Source organism: Mobula hypostoma, unplaced genomic scaffold, assembly GCF_963921235.1.
Source record: "Mobula hypostoma unplaced genomic scaffold, sMobHyp1.1 scaffold_42, whole genome shotgun sequence".
NCBI lineage: Eukaryota > Metazoa > Chordata > Chondrichthyes > Myliobatiformes > Myliobatidae > Mobula > Mobula hypostoma.
In genome coordinates, this window is record NW_026948219.1 from 1,199,964 (window position 1) to 1,222,058 (window position 22,095).

Sequence of the window (22,095 nt, forward strand, 5' to 3'; positions counted from 1 at the left end):
ACAGTGTTGCTCGCTGCGCTGTTTGCAACAGTGCCTTTTCTATTGCCCATGGTGGGTTAAGACTGTAAAAGGCATGTTGAGGTGAGTTTAACAGGTGTCATTCGTTCATTAGCATAGCGAACATTATTTAAACTAGCTGGCTAGCTGCTAAGGAGCTACTCTATTACAGACATCCCACCTCCCCCGGAAGTCTCCCGCAAATTGATGGTGCTACCTCCCTGAAATGAGTTTTTGCAGGGTGGGATGTCTGAAAACATGGAATACTCTTAATCCTCACAGTCACACAACCGAACCCAATTAAATTTAAGGCAGCTTTTCTTCTTCAAAAATCTCCTTCTTAAGCCCACCATCCGCCTCCTCCAGTTAAATTCCATGCGGTATATTTTGGAGGATCAAGAACCAAGAACCAAACGTCCATTCAGGTGTTTTTTAAATACGAGCGCTCCCCCACAGGTGACGTCACAAGGCGCACCCACGCGCCCGACGTCACACATGGGTTCCCCACACTGGAGTCTGCCCTCGCGTGCGCGGTGTCCTACGTCCCCCACGCGCTGGTGAGCTCGAGCTTTATCGGTTTAACGGCTGGGCTACTAATCGCGTGAACAGTCCCTCCCCCACCGTTGTCAACAGAGGATTAAGGAGCTGCGCTATTCCCATTGGTGCTAAGCGATGTCAATCACTGGTTACAACCAGTCGCAGAGGCGGACGAGCCGAGAGGGCGTTACCCCCGCTGAATCCGTAGCTTGCGCGAGGACCAACTCCTCGTCAGAGCGGAACAAATCCCAAAGTAAATGTCCGCTTTCTGATTTATTTCCATTTCCCTCCGAGGGAAGTTGGGGCGTTTGTGAAGCGTCTCCTGCGGCCGGAGTCTGATGTGTCGCTGAGAGGTAGGAGGAGACCGCTCGGCCCGTCGGTTTGATGCCGGTTCCCCGGGGAGGGAGAGGGGGATTTTATTGAAAGGATGAAGACGGTGAGAGAGGGGGCGGACAGGATGTTTGTCCCGGTGGGGACAGGAGGGGCTCATCTGTGGAAATGTCTGAGCCCACGGTGGTGGCGAGCAGAGGGATTCACCACATTGGGGGGCAAACACCGGCAGACTGTTGCCCTGCAAGCGGGGCCAATGGTCCGGGCAAAGTGACAATTATTTGTGTTTTGTTGAGACTGTACCTGGAATATGGTGTAAAATCCCGCTCCCCACACTAACACGGGTTATACAGACCAAAGAACAAACTGCCGGAGGAACTCAGTGGGTCGGGCAGCATCTGTGGAGGGAAATGGACCGTCAACATTTCGGGCCGAGACCCTCCCTCTGGACTGAGAGTGGACGGGAAATAGTCAGAGAAAAGAGGTGAGGGGTGGGGATGGGGCAAGAGCTGGGGAGTGAGAGGTGGATCCAGGTGAGGGGGAGGTGGGAAGGTGGAAATAGTGACGGGGGTGGGAGGTGAGTGGTTGGGGCAACACGGGGCTGCAGAAGATGGAAATTAATTCCATGATCGAGGAGTGAGGGGCGGAGTCACCGGGTCACGTGGGAGACCCTCCACCCGTCACGTGATCCCGTGTCTCGCTCCCGTTTCAAACGCAGATCTGTCTGTCTGTATCTTGTTTAACGGCGGTTGGCATCCCGCTTAATGGTGCATTACCGCCACCCTCTGCTCCAGAATGTGCACTAGACATATATACTAAATCCCTTCACCCAATCACACACACACACACCCCTACACTTTACCCTCCCATCTTTGACCATCCTAGTACCCTATTCCTGTTTATCCGTCATATCCTATAAAAAAAACTCCTGTACCCTTTAAGAAGCTAAAAATACCCGGACCTGTGCTCTCTCACCCATGCCCAGCAACCCTTTTAATGTGAATTTCTGCACCCCCAACTCCCTTAGTTTAATTCTCATCATCTCTCTCTGTATCCCATACTTCCTGCAACACAAAACTACATGTTCTACTGACTCCTCTTCCTGACATTCCTCACACAATCCTGTCTGGTGTTTCCCTATCATTTTCAATGTTTTGTTTAATGCACAGTGCCCCAGCCTTAACCTAGTCCACACAGTTTCCTCTCTTCTGTTTCCACTACCTACCCTAGTACCTGCAACACTCTTTTGTATTTGATATAGATGCCTCCCTTTCCCCTCCCTGTCCCATCTTTCTTGCCACATTTGGTTGGCTTTTTCCCAGATTACACACTTAACCTCTGCTTTACTGATACTAATGTACATTTCCACATTTTCTTTCTTTAACGCCCTCTTTGCCAACTCATCCACCCTTTCATTCCCCTTCACCCCTACTTGTGCTGGAACCCATAGAAATTTTACCTGACCTCCCTGATTTGCAATTCTTGTAACTAACTGAAGGACTTCATAAAGTACATCTTGCCGACTGTTTGTGTGAAAAGACCTTAAACTTGCTAGAACTGAGGATGAATCTGAACATATCAATGCTTTGACTTGTCTGGCTTTCTGCACCCATTGCAACGCAACCAACACCGCCAGCATCTCCACTGTAAACACCCCTAACTTATTAGATGTTCTTCTGCTGATTCCAATTTCTTTTGCTGGTATTACCACCCCAAACCCTGTCACTCCTGTTTCAGGTTCCTTCGCACCATCCGTATAAATGTGAGTATAATCACTATACTTTTCCATCACATGACAGTTAAATGCATTTACCAAATCTGTTTTATATCTTTCTTTCCTTTTTATCTCTAACAAATGCCAGTCTATGTCAGGCCATACAAGCTTCCATGGAGCTACAACCGGATAAACTACTGAAGGACTTACCCTTAGATCAAACACTCCACATTCTTTCGCGATATCATTCCCTGCCCGACTAAAGGTGTCCCTCTGAAACCTCCCATTTTCCCCAAACGCAGATCTGCAGCATCTGCGGGGTTTTATTTCCGAGGCCCCGCCCCCGCCCCCGCCCCGCTCCCGCCCTCACAGTCCCCGGATGGGCGCTGGTTTTATTTCCGTTCTCTGTTGAAGCGGATCGTCGGCGGGGAGTCGGGGATCGTATCGCTGTCTGCGGGGCAAATAGAGCAAGTTCCCGTCGGTGAGTATTGAGGCCGGTCACCAGGGTGAACGAGACCGACAATTTCCCATCGGAGAGTACTGAAGCCGATCCCGGGGGGAGGGGGGACCTGACGTTTGGCGGTAAGTTCCGCTAACTTCCTCGAACTGGCGGCCTCATCCCGCTTCCTGGACACAACCTGTTGTGGTCGGTCCGAGTTGTGGGACCTGCACACTGAGCAGCCTGAGATGGGCCGCCGCTCAGCCCCTGGTGTTCTGGTCCCAGGAGCGGGCTGAGGTGGTGAACCCGAGACTGAACCCGTCCTTTAAGATGTACCTGGGGACCTTTACCTCCAGCACCCGGCCCGGTATCGGATCCAAACTTCACCTGGATCGATATCTGGGGTCGATAGTTGTTTTACATATTTCCAGCAGACTGCAAGCGGCCGTTCATAGAAACACAGAAAATAGGTGCAGGAGTAGGCCATTCGGCCCTTCGAGCCTGCACCGCCATTTATTATGATCATGGCTGATCATCCAACTCAGAACCCCGCCCCAGCCTTCCCTCCATACCCCCTGATCCCCGTAGCCACAAGGGCCATATCTAACTCCCTCTTAAACATAGCCAATGAACTGGCCTCAACAGTTTCCTGTGGCAGAGAATTCCACAGATTCACCACTCTCTGTGTGAAGAAGTTTTTCCTAATCTCGGTCCTAAAAGGCTTCCCCTTTATCCTCAAACTGTGACCCCTCGTTCTGGACTTCCCCAACATCGGGAACAATCTTCCTGCATCTAGTCTGTCCAATCCCTTTAGGATCTTATACGTTTCAATCAGATCCCCCCTCAATCTTCTAAATTCCAACGAGAACAAGCCCAGTTCATCCAGTCTTTCTTCATATGAAAGTCCTGCCATCCCAGGAATCAATCTGGTGAACCTTCTTTGTACTCCCTCTATGACAAAGATGTCTTTCCTCAGATTAGGGGACCAAAACTGCACACAATACTCCAGGTGTGGTCTCACCAAGGCCTTGTACAACTGCAGTAGTACCTCCCTGCTCCTGTACTCGAATCCTCTCGCTATAAATGCCAGCATACCATTCGCCTTTCTCACCGCCTGCTGTACCTGCATGCCCACTTTCAATGACTGGTGTTGCACCTCCCCTTTTCCTAATTGGCCACTAATCAGATAATAATCTGTTTTCCTATTTTATCTGTTCATCCCGTTGTGTTCTTGCAGACAGCGAGGGTTAAACAGAGTAATAGCACTCTTGGGTCACTGATCCACGTGTATGAGTAGTTTCATCTCTCCCCGTTCAGACAGGACAGTGAGATCCAGATCTCTCACGTCCTCTCGGGAGACTGGGAAGTTTATTTCCATTTTCTTTCCATTGCTACGACTTGCCGAAATGCTGACAGTGTTTCCCGATATCTGGCCCGGTTAATGAGAGAATTAAGTCTTGTTCATTTATCTGGGTTTCTCACAATTATGTACACTCCCTCCAGAATTTCCAGAGGAGCAACCCAGGCTGTCTAATATTTCCACACGGTTAAAATGAGGAATCTTTATTTTGTTTTACATGTACAGAGGTTGAGTGAAAATCGTTTCTTCGGTATTATCCACACAGATCAATACATTACAGCAGTTCACTGAGGTAGAACAATACCAGAGTGTAACAAATCCTTATGGTTACAGAGAAAGTGCAGTGCAGGTAGATATATGGTGCAAGGTCACATCGATTTAGACTGTGAGGTCAGGAGTCCACTCATCACGCTGGGGAACATTCAGTTCGCTTATAACAGCAGAATGGACACCGTCCCTGAGCCTGGTGGTATGTTTCTGTTTTATTTCATCTTCGCCCCTGTGGGAGGGTGAGAAGTGAGAATGTTCAGGTTGTGGGGATCTTTCATTATGTTGGCTGATTTACTGAGGCAGTGGGAAGTGTAGACTGAGTCCATGAAGGGGAGGTTGGTTTCTATGATGTACTCAGCTGTGTTCACAGTTCTCCGCTATTTCATTCAGTTAAAGGAAGAGCAGTAGCCAGATGAAGATGTGAAGTACTGGGATGGGATACTTTCTGCAGAGCATTGATAAAGTGTGTGAAGTAGAAAAGGGCATATGCCAAAGTTCTTACTGTGTGTTCTGGCTTTGGTATACTACTGGAATCTGTTATCTACTAGTGAGTACTATCATTTCAGGATCTGTGTTTTGCTGGAGGACCATCAGAGATCGTCCTTGATCTTCTTCTCCCATCTGGTTCCATCTGCTCATCCCCTGCCCAGCTGGTTCAATCTCTGTCCAGTCTGTATCTCACCACCTCAATGATATATATCAACCATCTTGTTCAATCTCTGTCCAGTCTGTATCCCATCACCTCAATGATATATATCACCCATCTTGTTCAATCTCTGTCCAGCCTGTATCTCATCACCTCAATGATTATATATCAACTATCTTGTTCAACCTCTGCCCAGCCATATACAGTACCATTGCTGCACTGATATATTTCAGCAATTCTCTCTTTCAAACTTTGTCTTCATTGTGAAGTTTTGTTTTGCATCTTTTTCAGGATTGGGTTTTTGATAGCTGGAGCTACCAGAGGTTTAATTGAATACAGCACGTGGTAGGGTAAAATCAGCCATTTCAGTTTAAGTTTCAGTGTTACAAAATGGCTGCAGTGTTAATCTTTGTAATAATGGAGCTCATAGCATCTGATGTTGAGTTTGTTATTTCCTTTTTCGGTTATTTTCAGTGAGCCACTTCCTCTGTTTCCAGGGTAACAGCCTGTCAGAGCTGCAGCAAGTGTTGCACTTTTTATCGCTCTGTGGTCACCGCCTCTCAGCGTAGAGACAGTGGCCTCAGGAGCAAATGTAACAGAGTGACAGTGGGAGGAAAGGATGTTGTGAGCATTGACTGTATGGAATGAATTACACCAGGGTCAGAATGAACTCTGAAATAACAAATGGTTTGGGGTGGGGTGGCATTTACAGTTTAGGGTGTTGCTGATATTTTACAATCAGTTACTATCTGTGCATTAAGATGAGGAGGGAGAGAATACTACAGTTGCAGGAAATTTAAAGTAAGGAGGAGAAAATACTGGAAACGCTCAGCAGATCGGCAGCATCTCCGACAGTCTCAGTTCTGAAACTGGGTCTCCCACCATTTGTCCTTTCAGAGATGTAGTCTGATGTACTGAGTTCCCAGCATTTTCTACATTATAATTTTACATTTTGTTCCTGCTACACTGCAGGAAATATGGCAGCCAGCTGTGCCGGGAGAGATCCCACACAGCAAGAAGATTGAACTGGAATTAGCTGAGACACTGCCGCATATTACCGGCAGCAAAGAGCCCTGGGAGAGTTGGTGCCTGGGATATAATCTTGAGATGGGGACTCCAGGAATATGGAACTGGCAGTGTTTGGGCTTCGGTCTACGTTGGTGCTTTTACAGATGTGGCTGGATGTTCCTCCTTCCGCAGTGAAGCAGACGTCTCCGGGGGCTGGATATTGGTAGCGTGAATCTCTCAGTGTGAGATGTGGAAAAGATGTGCGAGGCTCTCGGTGTGGGCTGTGACCCTCTGAGGTTGGATCCTGGGATACCACACATGTTTTCACCCAGATAAAATGAATCAGGGGATCAGGTTGTCCGGGTTTATGAGATGTTGAGCGAGTATTTCTGTTCTGTGCTCAGATGTTTGGTTCTGAAGTTCTGAAGCAAAGCAGAGAATGAGTTCCCATTCCATCCCTCACAGGGAGAGGCTGTGATTAAATACGCTGTTTTGTGTTTGACCCAGTAGAAATAGACCGGGGTTTCAGAATTCAATTCACATTTGGAAATTCCCCCTCACTGTCACCAGTCTATCTGCCGGTGGGAGTCAAAGAGAAACTCAAGATGCTGAAGATAGAACAGAACATGGAACAGTACATCACAGGAACAGGCCCTTTGGCCACAGTGGTGTGCCAAACCAGATAAAAAGTAAATCACACCACCCCCCCAAAAAAGATAATGACGCCTACCTACACAATGTCCACATACTCTCAATCTTCCTCACACCCATGTGCCTATCTAAACATCTCTTAAAAGCCTCGAATGTATTTGCTTCCACTACCATAACAGACAGCGCATTCCAAGCATCCACACCTCTCTGAGTAGAACAACTTACCCTCACATTTACTTTGCATCTACTCCCTCACACCTTCATCGCATGTCCTCTGGTATTAGACTTTGCTAACCAGCAAAAATATGCTCCCCATCTACTCTATCTATGTCTTTCATAATCTTATAAACCTCTATCTGATCTTCCCTCAGTCCCTACCACTCCATGGAGAACAACCCAAGATTTTCCACTAAAAACTGGATGATGTTTGAATCCATTCTGATGAAAGGTTAGGAAAATGAATTGCTAACTTTTTTCCTCTCCCCACAGCTGTTCCTTACCTGCTGAGCGTTTCTAGTGATTCCAGTTTATCTGTATTACATTCACCCTGGAACATTTTGTGAGAATTGATAGAAGAGTAAAGAAGGCACAGCTTTTCCCAGTACATTATCCTGGTACCAATTGTTCTGTTTTCCCCAGAAATGTATTCAGTACAGCTGTTGATAACAAGGTTCACAAGAATAATCTAAGGAATAAGCATTATGCATGAGGAGCATTTGATGGCCCTGGGCCTGTGTTCAGTGGAGTTCAGAGGGATGGTGGTTGGGGTTTGGTGGAGAGGGAAGTTAGGGCGGGGGTGATTATTTACACCAACTGAATAACAACAAGTCCGTATACAGTGGGAATGGAGAGGGTGTCTTGATTAGACGGAGAGTCTGGGATCTGAGAGTGCTGCCTCAGAATAAAGAGACTTCACTTTAAAACTGAGGTGAGAGCATTTACTTCAGCCAAATGTCGGTTCATCTGTGGAATTTGATGCTACAGAGGGTGGTGGAGGCTATCGTTGGGTATATTCATGTTCTGGATTGCTAAATCGGTTGAGTATTATAGCAGGGAAGCAACAATACAGTGTTGGAAAAATAATCCTTCATGATTGATTATGGAGCAGACGAGAATGACCGTATTACATAATTCTACTATGTATTACGACTTGTATCTTATACCATGACTGAACGATGACCTATCAAAACAAAAAGAGAAAATCTGCAGTTTCTGGAAATCCAAGCAATGGATGGCATGTTATCTCTATTACACAGACCTGACTGTTACAAGGGCAGGATTGGTGTTTGATGCTCCAGGTTTTAGTTGTTTCATAATACATATGGGGGGGGGGTGTGAACGGGGGAGAATTCTCTGTACTAATTAGGGATGGTATCACAGCGACATAAACAGAGGACATCAGTGTACGTGAAAGTCAGAAACAGGAAGGGGGCTATCATTCTGGGAGTATTCTATCGGCCTCCCCCAAAGCCACAGGGATGATGAGAGCAGATAACTTGGCAGCATTGGGAAAGGTGCAAAAGCAACAAGGTTGTTATCATTGTTGACCTCAGCTTTCCTGATTTTGATTCCACCTCCTTGCTCCAAAATGTGTCAATGAGGCAGAATGTGTTGTGTGTCCAGGAAGGATTCTTGACACAGTATGTGGATGGGCTAACTGGAGGAGTTGCCATACTGCATCTAGTATGAGGCAATGATGCTGGTCTGGTAACAGATGTCACGATGGGTGACCTTTTTGAGACAGTGACCACAACACCCCAACTTTTATCATGGTCATGGACAAGGATAGTAGCAGACCATACGAGACAGTATTTAATTAGTGGATGGATAGTTGCAATGGTATTCGGAGCAACTTTGGAGTGTAAATTGGGAAAACATTTTCAAGGGAAGTACACAATGGAAATGTGAAGGTTGTTTCAGGAACACTTATATGCAGTTCGGGGTAGATTTGTTCCACCCACAGTGAAAGAATGTTTAAATAAACAAACTGTGGTCACAAGAGATGAGAACATTTAGGCAAGAGGCATTATTTAGGTTTAGGAAGCAACATCCAAACAAGGCTCTAGAGAATTATAAGGTAGCCTGGAAGGAGCTTAAGAAGTGACTTAGAGGTTGAAGGGAACTTGAGAAGTCCTTGAGAAGTAGAAAGCCCAAGGCATTCTACATGTGGGAAAAGAAGAGGAGGATGAATAGATTGAGCGTTGGACTACACAGGAGCAAAGGAGGAAATGTGCCTGGAGGATGTGGTGATAGGCAAGGTGTTTAATGAATGCTTTGCTTCAGAGTTACCAATGAGATAGACAGTGATTGTGACGATAGCAGTTGGGATGTGAAGATGGAGTGAAGAAGCCAAGAGTGAAATGGGCCCAACACAGGAGATTGGGACCATCTCTGTGGGCACTGTGGTCAGCATTGTCTCATTGTGCTGAAGGGTCTGTGTCTGTGCTCTGTTGCTCTGTGACTCTGTCAGTAGGATTTGCCAGATATCACTGGACAGACATACAGACATGGTGTGGGAGTTGATGTTAACAGGGAATGCTTGTTCCCTAAGCAAACTGCTGCTCTGATACACAAGGTGGCAATACTGTCACATTTTGCAAAGAATCGTACTCTCTCTGACTCACTGTCTGCTTGTTGTGTAATTCAGGGCATCACCAGCAGGTGGAGCTGTCCTGCACCGCGACCAAAGTGTAAACAAGACGACGACAATCAACAATCATCAGTCACAATCAGAATGGCTACAGGTATGTTCACTGGGATCTTTATAATTAAACTCTGTCCTGTAGGTGCACATCGAAGGTTCAATCGTTAGACATTAATATCGAAATAGTAAAATGGATTCAGCAGTGGCTGGATGGGAGATGCCAGAGAGTACTGGTGGATAACTGTGTGTCAGATTGGAGGACGGTGTGTAGCGGTGTGCCTCAGGGATCTGTAGTGGGTCAAGTATTGTTTGTCATATATATTAATGATCTGGATGATGGGGTGGTAAATTGGATTAGTAAGTATACAAATGATACTAAGATAGGTGGCATTGTGGATAATGAAGTAGATTTTCAAAGCTTGCAGTGAGACTTAGGCCAGTTTTTAAGACTGGGCTGAAAGATGGCAGATAGAGTTTAATGCTGAAAAATGTGAAGTGCTACATTTTGGTAGGACGAATCAAAATAGGACATACATGGTAAATGGTAGGGCATTGAAGAATGCAGTAGAACAGAGTGATCTAGGAATAATGGTGCATAGTTCCCTGAAGGTGGAATCTCATGTGGATAGGGTGGTGAAGAAGGCTTTTGGTATGCTGGCCTTTATTAATCAGAGCATTGAGTATAGGAGTTTATATGTAATGTTGGAATTGTATAAGGCATTGGTAAGGCCAAATTTGGAGTATTGTGTACAGTTCTGGTCACCGAATTATAGGAAAGATGTCAATAAAGTTCAGAGAGTACAGAGGAGATTTACTAAAATGTCACCTGGGTTTCATCTCCTAAGTTACAGAGAAAGGTTGAACAAGTTAGGTCTTTAGTCTTTGGAGCATAGAAGGTTGAGGGGGAATTGATAGAGGTGTTTACAATTATGAGGGGGATTGATAGAGTTAATGTGGATAGGCTTTTTCCATTGAGCATAGGGGAGATTCAAACAAGAGGACATGAGTTGAGAGTTAAAGGGCAAGAGTTTAGGGGTAACACGAGGGGGAACTTCTTTACTCAGAGAGTGGTAGCTGTGTGGAACGAGTTTCCAGCAGAAGTGGTTAAGGCAGGTTCGGTGTTGTCGTTTAAAATAAATTGGATAGATATATGGACGGGAAAGGAATGGAGGGTTATGGGTTGAGTACAGGTTGGTGGGACTAGATGAGAGTAAGAGTTCGGCATGGACTAGAAGGGCCGAGATGGCCTGTTTCCGTGCTGTAATTGTTATATGGTTATATGGTTAATAGTTCAGATGAAGAAACTTGCATAGATGCTAACAGGACAGAGAAAAGTGTCATTGATCCCACTGGTAAAGCGGCTTTGTGTAATCGATCAGTCCAACAGTCCCAGTGCAGGGACCTGACACCAGTAATGGTCGAATGACTCTGCTCACCAGGCAAAGCTCCACCTGAGTGAAAGGAGCCGGAGACCCTGAATCAGCAGGTTGAGAGTGAAACACAAACAGGAATGTGACAGCGGTGTTGTTCGTTACGTAAAAGTCCAGGCTCAGGGTTTGTTGCACATCGGCCTGTTTAGGGGTGAAAGACATCTCCAACTTTTATTTATAAAATTCAGAAACAGGCGATAACAGCATTTCTGGGATTTCAGAGATTGTGTGATAATACAACATTTCAGGTTTTGGCAGGGCAGCTATCAACTCCCCCCTCGATGCGGAAAGTAGATGAGGGGAATTTTCCGAACTCTGTTTTCTGTAACCGAGCCGAGAACATTGCCAGAATTGGAAATGGCTTAGGATCAGGAGACAATTCATTTTAGATAAACCTGTGGTCTGGTTTGGAGCATCACTGTCTGGTATGGAGGGGCTACTGCACAGGACCAAAAGAAGGTGCAGGAAGTTGTAAATCTAGTCAGCTTCATCTTGGGGACGAGCCTACAAAGTACCCAGGAGATCTTCAGGGCGCAGTGTCTTAGAAAGGCAGCGTCCATTATGAAGGACCTCCAGCACCCAGGGCATGCCCTTTTCTCACTGTTACCATCAGAAGGCTGGTACAAAAGCCTGAAGGCACACACTCAGCGATTCAGGAACAGCTTCTTCCCCTCTACCATCCAATTCCTAAATGGACATTGAATCTTTGGACACTACCTTAGTTTTTTTTTAATATGCTGTCTTTCTGTTTTTGCACGTTTAAAAAAATATATATATATTCAATATCCGTAACTGGTTTACTTGTTTATTTATTATTATTATTTTTGATTTTATTCATTATTATTTTTCCCTGCTAGATTATGTATTGCATTGAACAGCTTCTGCTAAGTTAACTAATTTCACGTCACATGCCGTTGATAATAAACCTGATTCTGATTTTGTTTTAATACCCCAGTCCATGTCTGGTCTGTGGCCAAATGGTGAAAGTGAGTTCTCAATATTTCCCTCTTGAGATGATCTGCTACCTGAATTTAAATTCCCAGTGTCTCTGATGGGAGACCCAGTATAACCAGTGACCAACTATCTCTGTCTCCGGTGGGCATTGTGATTGTGCTCAACTCTGTGATTCCAGGTGGAATAAAACAGAGATTACAGCCTGGAAATGAATCCTTTTATTTGTGTTTGTGGCCTCCTCTGACTGCATGCAATTTATACTCATCACCCGCCACGTGAAAAAATGCCCCTTCAGTCCCTTTTAAATTTCTGCCCTCGAGTCTCAGACTCCCCTAACCTGGGAAAAATATTATGACTATCTACCCTATCTGCACCCCTGATTACTTTATGTACGTGTGTAAGGTCACCCTTCAAGCTCCCATGATCCAGGGCAAACTGTCCCAGCCGAAACATATCACACAAAAACCAAACAGCTCCATCCAGTAACGTACTTGTCAACTCCTCGACACTCTTTCCAGCTGAATCACATCCATCCTATAGATTAGCAACTGCAAATGAACGCAAAGCTCTCTCGGTGAGACTTTAAGTTTAGCTATGAGAACTGTACACCAAGATGCTCCCTTTGCCAATGACTTGTATAGTTGTTACATGACGATCATCCTCCAGGTGACAGGATGTGACCCAGGGGACCAGGCATCAAGGCAATGGTCAGTCTGTGACCCAGGGGACAAGGCAATGTGTGACAAAGCAAACGGAGAACGTGTGATCTAGGGGATCGGACCATGAGTAATCCAGTGGCTTGTTTGTGAGTGACACAGGTGACTGGACAGTTTTGTGACCCAGGGAGATTTATGTTTATGAAAGATAATCCCGGTGATAATTCCCCGTATCACCTGATGCTGTTCCATTAATAACCGCTGGTTATCAGTGTGTTCAACTAATGCGTAGTCAGATATCAGTATTACTGTGTCTATCCAGTTCTTTTTCTGGGAGTGGATGTGTCCAGACACCGGCTTATTGTGATGGTCACCTAGCAGGAAGTGTGGTTCACATTCACCAGCACAGTCCCACTCCAAATCTGGTCAGCCAGAGTCTCTGCTCCATTGCAGACACCCATTGTGAATCCTTGTTTGAGTATAAATCACTCTGAACCTGTTATTCCTCATTTACTTCAGGTGGGAAACTAAATCGGGTACAGAAAATTCTCAAGAGATTGTTACCAGTCAACTCATCAAGGGACGATGATCGGGACACGGGAAGCAAGGTACCAAAGCAGGGTCAGATTGAGAGCAATGTCCCAATGGAATATGATCCGGCCGCAGCGGAAGTGGAGCAAGTTCAGCCCAGAGACAGTGACGTCAGAGACACTGAGCAGGACCCTGGAACCGGTACAAGTGAGGCGACTGTCTGTCAGCCCAGAGACAGTGACGTCAGAGACACTGAGCAGGACCCTGGAACCGGTACAAGTGAGGCGACTGTCTGTCAGCCCAGAGACAGTGACGTCAGAGACACTGATCAGGACCCTGGAACCGGTACAAGTGAGGCGACTGTCTGTCATCTCGGAAGCTCATTGAACACGGAATTGTCAAGTGTCCAACAAGGAGCAGGTGAGTGAAATATGAGGGTGATGTGTTCGCAGAATGAGGCACGAAGCGGGTAAATGTAATTCCTTGTTGGAGGGTTGGTCAGAGAGGGGAAATGTGTGGATGTGGTGCATTTGGTGTAGTGGGGCACCCATTAATCCCACCACAGGAAATGTACTGCCTGCTCTGATGATTTCCAGGATGTGTATCGGAGGAAATGCAGCTATTAGGATAAGAAAATATTTCCGTGATATGATTTAATGGAAATGTATTCGCCAGGATGGAAAGAGTATCTCTGGGAAGCAACTATCGTTGACAGTCCCAACATTTATTGCCCATCTTAAACTGAAATAGGTGACTGGGTGGGATGGTGAGAGAGACAGGTTTCTAGTAAATGTGATCCTTCTGGTAACGTCATGCCCAGAGCATTGATGGATCAGTTTTAAGGCCAGTCTCGGAGATTAGGACAAAATCCATGTTTCCAGCTGAAGGCAGGTGAACACTGAGGTTCAAGACATGACTGGTTTGTTGGGTTGGGTGAGAGCGGTGGAGACAGGTGATATTTGAGTTTGTGACTACATTCACTTCTCAAATCTGCAGAGCCAGAGTTTACAATCTCCGACCTCCTGGCAGAGGGGGAGGAATATCGACTGTACCAACTGACAAAGTTCTACAGGGACAGACTCAAACAAGCAATTGAAGAAAAGGTTGAAAGACTCGGCTGGATGTTGACAAAGGAGGGACATTTCAGTAGAGAAGAAAATGAGGTGAGTGTATTTAGTCACCGAATTGCTGGTATCAGAGGGAATAGTGATCAATATTAATTTCCTGCACGATCTAGAAGTTCTACATCGGAATGGAGACTTTGATCTCTGACTTGTCTCTCACAGATCTGGTCTCAGCTGTTAAGATGGGGAGCACTGGGAACTACAGGTTCAGCGTCACCTTTTCCTCTACACCTGCTGTATTTATCAGTGTGATATAAGAGCAGTGGCTGCATATCTGGACTGTTGATCAGACATTCAGTCTAAAATTAATTTTGCATCTTCTCAGGACCGTCGGTCAAATTCATCTCAGCTCATTAATCCAGGATGAATATGAAACTGTCAGATTGTAAATTAGGCCAACTGGTTTCACTGCGGTACGTGAGGGAGGGAAACCTGCTAACCACAGCTGGTCTGGTCTCCAGCTGAGTTCCCTAACAGAGTGGCTGATTTGTCACAGTCATAGAAAAGTGCAGCACAGAAACAGGCCCTTTGGCCCATCTATTCCATTCCGGACTACTGAAGCTGCCTATTCCCATTGACCTCCACCGGGCCCTGGAGCTCTATACCCTTATCATTCATGCATCAATCCAGACTTCTCTTAACCGCTTGTACCTCTCGAGCTGCTAGCTCGTTCCACACTCTCAACACCCTCTGAGTGAAGAGTTTCCCCTCATTTACCCTGTCTATACACCTCATAATTTTGTGTACCACTATCAAATCACCCTTTAATCTTCTGTGTTCCAAGGCATAAAGTCCTAACCTGTTCGGTCTTTCCTTATACCTCAGGTCATCCAGTCCCGGCAACATCCTTGTAAATTTTCTCAGTACTCTTCCAACCTGCTTTACATCTGTCCTCGAAGTAGGTGATCGGATCTGCACACAGTACTGAAAACTAGGCCTCACCAACATTTTATACACGTTCAACATCACATCTCACCTCCTGTACTCAATATTTTCATTTATGAAGGCTAGTGTGACAAATACTTTCTGTCCAATCTATCAACCTTTGCTGCCACTTTTAATGATTATGGACCTGTTCTCTCAGATCACTTTGTTCTACCACACCCCTAGGCCCTACTGGTCAGTGTATAAGATCGACCCTGCTTGGTCCTTCCAAAGTGCAACATGTCGCACTTGTCTGCATTAAATTGCATCAGTCATTTTCAGCCCATTTCTCAGCTGGTTTAGACACCACTGCAAGATTTGGTAGTCTTCCTCACTCTCCACTACACGTCCCCACTCTTGGTGTCATCTGCAAATTCGCTGATCCAATTAACCACATTTTCATCCAGATCGTTGATATAGATGACAAACAACATCGGATCCAGCACCGATCCCTGTGGCACAGCACATATTACAAATTCCCAGTCAGAGATTCAACAGTCTATAACCACTCTCTGCCTTCTTCCAAAAAGCCATTGTCTGATCCAAAATACTAGTTTACCTTGACTGCTGAGCAACTGCACTTTCTTGACCACCCTCCTTTGCGGTACCTTGTCAAATGTTGTGCTAAAGTCCATAGAGACAACAGCCACTTCCTTCCATTCATCAACTTTCCCGGTAACTTCCTGGTTCAGCATTCAGATTGGTTAGACATGAACTACCACGCACAAAGCTGATATCGCATGACATCAAAAATCAATAGGTTGTCCTGGAAGGACATATATATCAAAAGAACCTTTTGGTAAGCTATTTTACATTATTAGCCAGCACCCCTTCATATTTCATATTCTCTCTACTTATGACTTTTTAGTTGCTTTTTGCTGGTTGGTAAAAGCTTCCCGGTCCTCCAGCTTTCCACTAAATTTTGCTATACTCTATGCCCTCTCCTTTGCTTTTGTGCTGCATTGACTTCCTCGTCAGCCACGGTTGATCATCCTCCCTTTGGAATAATTGTTCATATTTGGGATTATCTACCTCTACCTGCGCCTTCTGAATCGCTCCCAGAATTTCATCTACTCCTGCTTTGCTGTTACCTCTGCTAGTGTCCTCTCTGAATTTATTTTTGCCCAGCTCCTCTCTCATTTCTCCGTAATTCATTTATTCCAGTGTAATACTGATACATCTAACTTTACCTTCTCCCTCTCAAACTGCAGTGTCAGTTCTGCTATTTTATGATCACTGCCTCTCAAGGGTTTATTTACCTTAAGCTCCCCAATCAAATCTGGTGCAATACACAACATCAAATCCAGATTTGCCTTTCCTATAGTGGACTCAACCATAGGCTTCTCTCAAAAGCCATCTCATAGGCATTCTATAAATTCCCTCACTTGGGATTCAGCACTGACCTGATTTTCCAAAGCTACCTGCATATTGAAATTCTCCATGACTATTTTAACATTGACCTCTTTACATGCCTCTTCTCTCTCCCACTGGAATTTGTATCCCACATCCTGGTTACTGTTCCATCAGGGTCATTTTTTCCTACACAGTATCTTAACAGCTACACCGTCCAATCTGCTATCACTTCTTTAGAAGGACATTTCATTTTTTTATGACAACAGAGTCAACCCAACCCTTTCACCCACCTGCCTCTCCTTTCGATTAAATATTTATCCTTGGATGTGAGCACACAAATATGATCTTCTTTCAGCCACGATTCAGTGATGCCCACCATCCATTTTTTTTGCTCCCTCGCTCTCCCCCTCTTCCGTTCTTGTTGTCACATCTTTTTGATGTAATGTTACACATTGATGGATAAGTAAATTAATCACGTTGAATATACTGCAGGGTGTCAGTAAATTCTTATTCTTTCACAATATTGATTTAGAATTTCCCTCAGTTACTGTTTCTCTGTTAACGACTGAACCCAGAGAGGATCGGGCAGCAGCCCAGTGACTGCATCTGTTCTGAAGCTACTGGGACCATGAACAGATATTTTCCTGCACATTCTCCTTGTCTGTCTGTCTGCTCCACAGTAAATTTATTACTTTCCTTTTCTAGAAAGTCACTGAACTGACAGAGAAGGGAAACCGGACAGAGAGTTCCAGACTCTTCCTCAGTTTGGTGATGGGCAAAGGCTCCCGGGCCCGGAGGGCGATGTGGGAATCCTTTGTGATGTGGAGGACTGAGTTACCGAAATTGGACAGAATACTGAGGGAAATACAGGAACTCGGTACGTTAAAAACATGCACTGAACACAAAGGCACATTGAAATAAACATTTTAGTTATTTTAATTATTTTAGCTCTGTTTCCATGGATTTTTTTTAAAATATTTAAACAGGTCCTGATCCACAGGAATACATGAACATCGCCCAAGGGTTATCTGAATTACCCACTCAACTGATAGGTGAGTGATGAAATGCTCAGTTCAAACCACACCTCAAGTGTTAGTCTGTGACTTGGCAAAACCTGGGAATCAAAATTCGCCATTAGTCATTCACTGATCTTGGGATTGAAGTAACAATTCAAAGTATCTCTCTTTGCAGCCTGAATATTCTACATTTTCTTTTTCCATTAATCCATCTGTTGGTTCTGCTGAAGCCTTCACTCCAGGTCCTAATGCTCTGGGAATGCCCACACACCCCAGGCAGGCTCCTGATACACTGTATGACCCAGTCCAGGTGACTTTTCTATCTTCAGACCTTTCATCTTCCAAGCCCCTTTTCCTTTGTAATAGCACTACACACAATTCTGTTCACTGATGTTCATTACTTTTTGTAATTCCGCTAGTGACTTCCACAGAGTTTGTCTGCCATTTCCTTTTCACCCGTTACTGCAACTACAACATCATTTTTCAGCGGTCCGATATCGACCCGCTCCCTTTTTTTAACTCTTTATATATCTGGGAAAGTAAAAAAAAAACACTTTGGTATCTTTTCTTATATTATTGACCATATGCTTGCATTTGCTGTACATTAATGTATATCTGGGAGCATATATAACATAGTTGCCTTCGACATGACTCAGATAGTAAATTCCAGGTACCAGAACTCTACGGAAAAAAAAAACAACCACAATTGCTGTGAATTTACCGCATCTCACCTTAACCAAATGCCCTCTGGTATTAGACACCAGTCTTATGTAAAATTAACAAACAAAATACAGGCTGTCGACCCAAATCTTATCTCTCAAACTTGTACACCTCTGTCAGATCTCTGTTCTAACTCCACAGTAAACAAACCAAGTTTATCAAACCTCAACTTGTAGCACATGCCACCGAATCCAGGCAACACCCTGATGAACCTGTTCTGTACCCTCTCCAATCCTCCAAAAGCTGGACAATCAGAAGTGAATACAATACTCCAGATGCTCCCTAAAACCATAAGGCTTAGGAGCAGAATTAAGCCAATTGGCTCAGTGATTTTACTCCGCAAATCCTCTCAACCCCATTATCCCGCCTTCTGTAAATGTTGACGCCCTTCCTAATCAGGAATATAACGACCTGCTTTTTAAATATATCCAATGACGTCTTCCTCTGCAGTCCATGACAATAATTTCACAGATTCACCACCCGCCAGCCAAGACATTTCTCCCAGTGTGGGTCCCTGCCAGCGAGGACAATTCCCCACAGTTCCCAAGCATATTAATTTTCTGTATGAACCTCCCATGTGGGACCTTGTCAAAGACTCTACCAATATACAAGTAGACCTGTGACTAGTGGTGTGCCACGGGGATCAGTGCTGGGTCCATTGTTATTTGTCATCTGTATCAATGATATATATTAATGACTTGGATGAGGGAATTAAATGCAGCATCTCCAAGTTTGCGGAAGACACGAAGCTGGGCGGCAGTGTTAGCTGTGAGGAGGTTGCTAAGAGGATGCAGGGTGACTTGGATAGGTTGGGTGAGTGGGCAAATTCATGGCAGATGCAATTTAATGTGGATAAATGTGAAGTTACCCACTTTGGTGGCAAAAATAGGAAAACAGATTATTATCTGAGTGGTGGCCGATTAGGAAAAGGGGAGGTGCAACGAGACCTGGGTGTCATTATACACCAGTCATTGAAAGTGGGCATGCAGGTACAGCAGGCGGTGAAAAAGGTGAATGGTTTGCTGGCATTTATAGCGAGAGGATTCGAGTACAGGAGCAGGGAGGTACTACTGCAGTTGTACAAGGCCTTGGTGAGACCACACCTGGAGTATTGTGTGCAGTTTTGGTCCCCTAATCTGAGGAAAGACATCCTTGCCATAGAGGGAGTACAAAGAAGGTTCACCAGATTGATTCCTGGGATGGCAGGACTTTCATATGAAGAAAGACTGGATGAACTGGGCTTGTACTCGTTGGAATTTAGAAGATTGAGGGGGGATCTGATTGAAACGTATAAAATCCTAAAGGGATTGGACAGGCTAGATGCAGGAAGATTGTTCCCGATGTTGGGGAAGTCCAGAACGAGGGGTCACAGTTTGAGGATAAAGGGGAAGCCTTTTAGGACCGAGATGAGGAAAAACTTCTTCACACAGAGAGTGGTGAATCTGTGGAATTCTCTGCCACAGGAAACAGTTGAGGCCAGTTCATTGGCTATATTTAAGAGGGAGTTAGATAGGGCCCTTGTGGCTATGGGGATCAGGGGGTATGGAGGGAAGGCTGGTGCAGGGGTCTGAGTTGGATGATCAGCCATGATCATACTGAATGGCGGTGCAGGCTCGAAGGGCCGAATGGCCTACTCCTGCACCTATTTTTCTATAATGTGGTAAATTGGATCAGCAAATTTGCTGATGATACAAAGACTGGAGGTGTAGTGGACAGTGAGGAAGGTTTTCAAAGCTTGCAGAGGGACTTGGACCAGCTGGAAAAATGGGCTGAAAAATGGCAGAAGGAGTTTAATAACCGACAAGTGTGAGGTATTGCACTTTGGAAGGACAAACCACGGTAGAAGTTACAGGGTAAATGGTAAGGCACTGAGGAGTGCAGTAGAACAGGTATCTGGGAATACAGATACAAAATTCTCTAAAAGTAGCGTCACAGGCAGATAGGGTTATAAAGAGAGCTTTTGGTACTTTGGCCTTTATTAATCAAAGTATTGAATATAAGAGCTGGAATGTTATGATGAGGTTGTATAAGGCATTGGTGAGGCCGAATCTGGAGTATTGTATTCAGTTTTGGTCACCACATTACAGGAAGGATACTAATAAGGTCGAAAGGGTGCAGAGAACGTTTACAAGGATGTTGCCGGGTCTTGAGAAACTCAATTACAGAAAAAAGGTTGAATAGGTTAGAACTTTATTCCCTGGAGTGTAGAAGAATGAGGGGAGATTTGATAGAGGTATGTAAAATTATGATGGGTATAGATAGAGTGAATGCAAGCAGGCTTTTTCCACCGAGGCAAGGGGAGAAAAAAAAACAGAGGACATGGGTTAAGGGTGAGGGGGGAAAAGTTTAAAGGGAACATTGGGGCGGGGGGCTTCTTCACACAGAGAGTGGTGGGAGTGTGGAATGAGCTGCCAGAAGAGGTGGTAAATGCGGGTTCTTTTTTAACATTTAAGAATAATTTGGACTGATTGCAGACAAGTGTGACGTGTTGCACTTTGGAAGGACCAAGCAGGGTCGGTCTTATACAGTTACCGGTAGGACACTGAGGAGTGCGGTAGAGCGAAGTGATCTGGGAATTCAGGTCCATAACCATTAAAAGTTTTGGATGGGGTTTGCGTCTTGACAACATGATTGAGTTCCTCCAGGATGTGACAAAGGTGATGGATGAAGTTACACATGGATGTTGTCTAGAAACCATAGAAACCATAAAAAAACTACAGCACAGAAACAGGTCTTTTGGCCCTTCTTGTCTGTACTGAACCCCAAACCACCTCAAACATTCTCTCTTTTATACTCCCGTGGGGCAGGAGATATAAAAGGCTGAAGGTATGTACCACCAGCCTCAGGGACAGCTTTAATTCTGCATTTATAAGACTACTGAATGGTCACCTACTGTGTTATTATTGGCTCTTAATAATAATAAGACAATTATATAATTGTAGCATCGTGCATCCCATAACTAATAACAACTCACTTAGATAACCACAATATACTCACAGGACAGCAGAAAAAGTACCGTTCGGGTATGAACAACATATAACAGATTATGTAATTCTATTTCCAACCCTGTGCAAAGCAGAAATCTTTCAATGTTCCATCGTCTATCAAAAACCATTTGATTCTCTCCCTTGCACAGTGAAGAGAAGTTCCAAATAGATATAAAATTCATCCAATCCTTGTGAAATTCCTATAACATCTGATGAAGCATTGGCGTAAAATAATCGTCCTATTAACAACCACAAAGGGACAACCACCATTATCAGAATAAATGCAGAGGTTTTCCAAAGTGACTCATTAAGCCCACTATGGTTTTGTCTAGCTTTAAACCCGCTCGTAATTTACTGAAATGGACAAAAATCAGGTATCAAATCAGAAAAAAATACAAATTATACATTGACACAGCTATCCATTGATGCTTTGAAATTATGTGCTCTTGCATCAGCAAAGCTAAAACAAATAATTCAAATAATGGAACTAATTTCCAAAGACATAAGCATGAACTTTAGACTGGAAAAGTACAGAACATTAAACATAAAGAACGGTGCAATAGAGCCAGTAGAATATAAAACAGAGCATCAGGATACAATGCAACAGAATATGAAACATATATTTAGGAAATCAAAAACAAAGAAAATAGATAATAGTGTGATGAAGGAAAACCTTCCAACAAAATTTACTTTAAGACCAAAGAAAATCTGAATTTACTGCAAGTCTGAAGAAAATCTGAATTTACATCAAGGATCAAGAAAATCTGCCAAACAGAGCTGAACAGTAAAAATATAACAAAGGTA

The 22,095-nt window shown here is 44.5% G+C and overlaps 1 protein-coding gene across 2 annotated transcripts in view; it reads left to right on the top strand.

Annotated features, from left to right (window-relative positions):
• The first annotated feature begins 2,951 nt into the window (after positions 1–2,951).
• LOC134341925 (NACHT, LRR and PYD domains-containing protein 3-like) overlaps positions 2,952–22,095 on the top strand; it is a 71,727-nt gene continuing 52,583 nt past the window's right edge. For both annotated transcript variants that reach the window (XM_063039860.1, XM_063039861.1), the window contains exons 1-6: positions 2,952–3,059; positions 9,600–9,696; positions 13,156–13,587; positions 14,164–14,330; positions 17,274–17,445; positions 17,555–17,620. In XM_063039860.1, the coding sequence (XP_062895930.1) occupies positions 9,687–9,696; positions 13,156–13,587; positions 14,164–14,330; positions 17,274–17,445; positions 17,555–17,620 (847 nt within the window). In that variant the 5' untranslated portion in view covers positions 2,952–3,059; positions 9,600–9,686. The remainder of the gene's footprint in view (positions 3,060–9,599; positions 9,697–13,155; positions 13,588–14,163; positions 14,331–17,273; positions 17,446–17,554; positions 17,621–22,095) is intronic.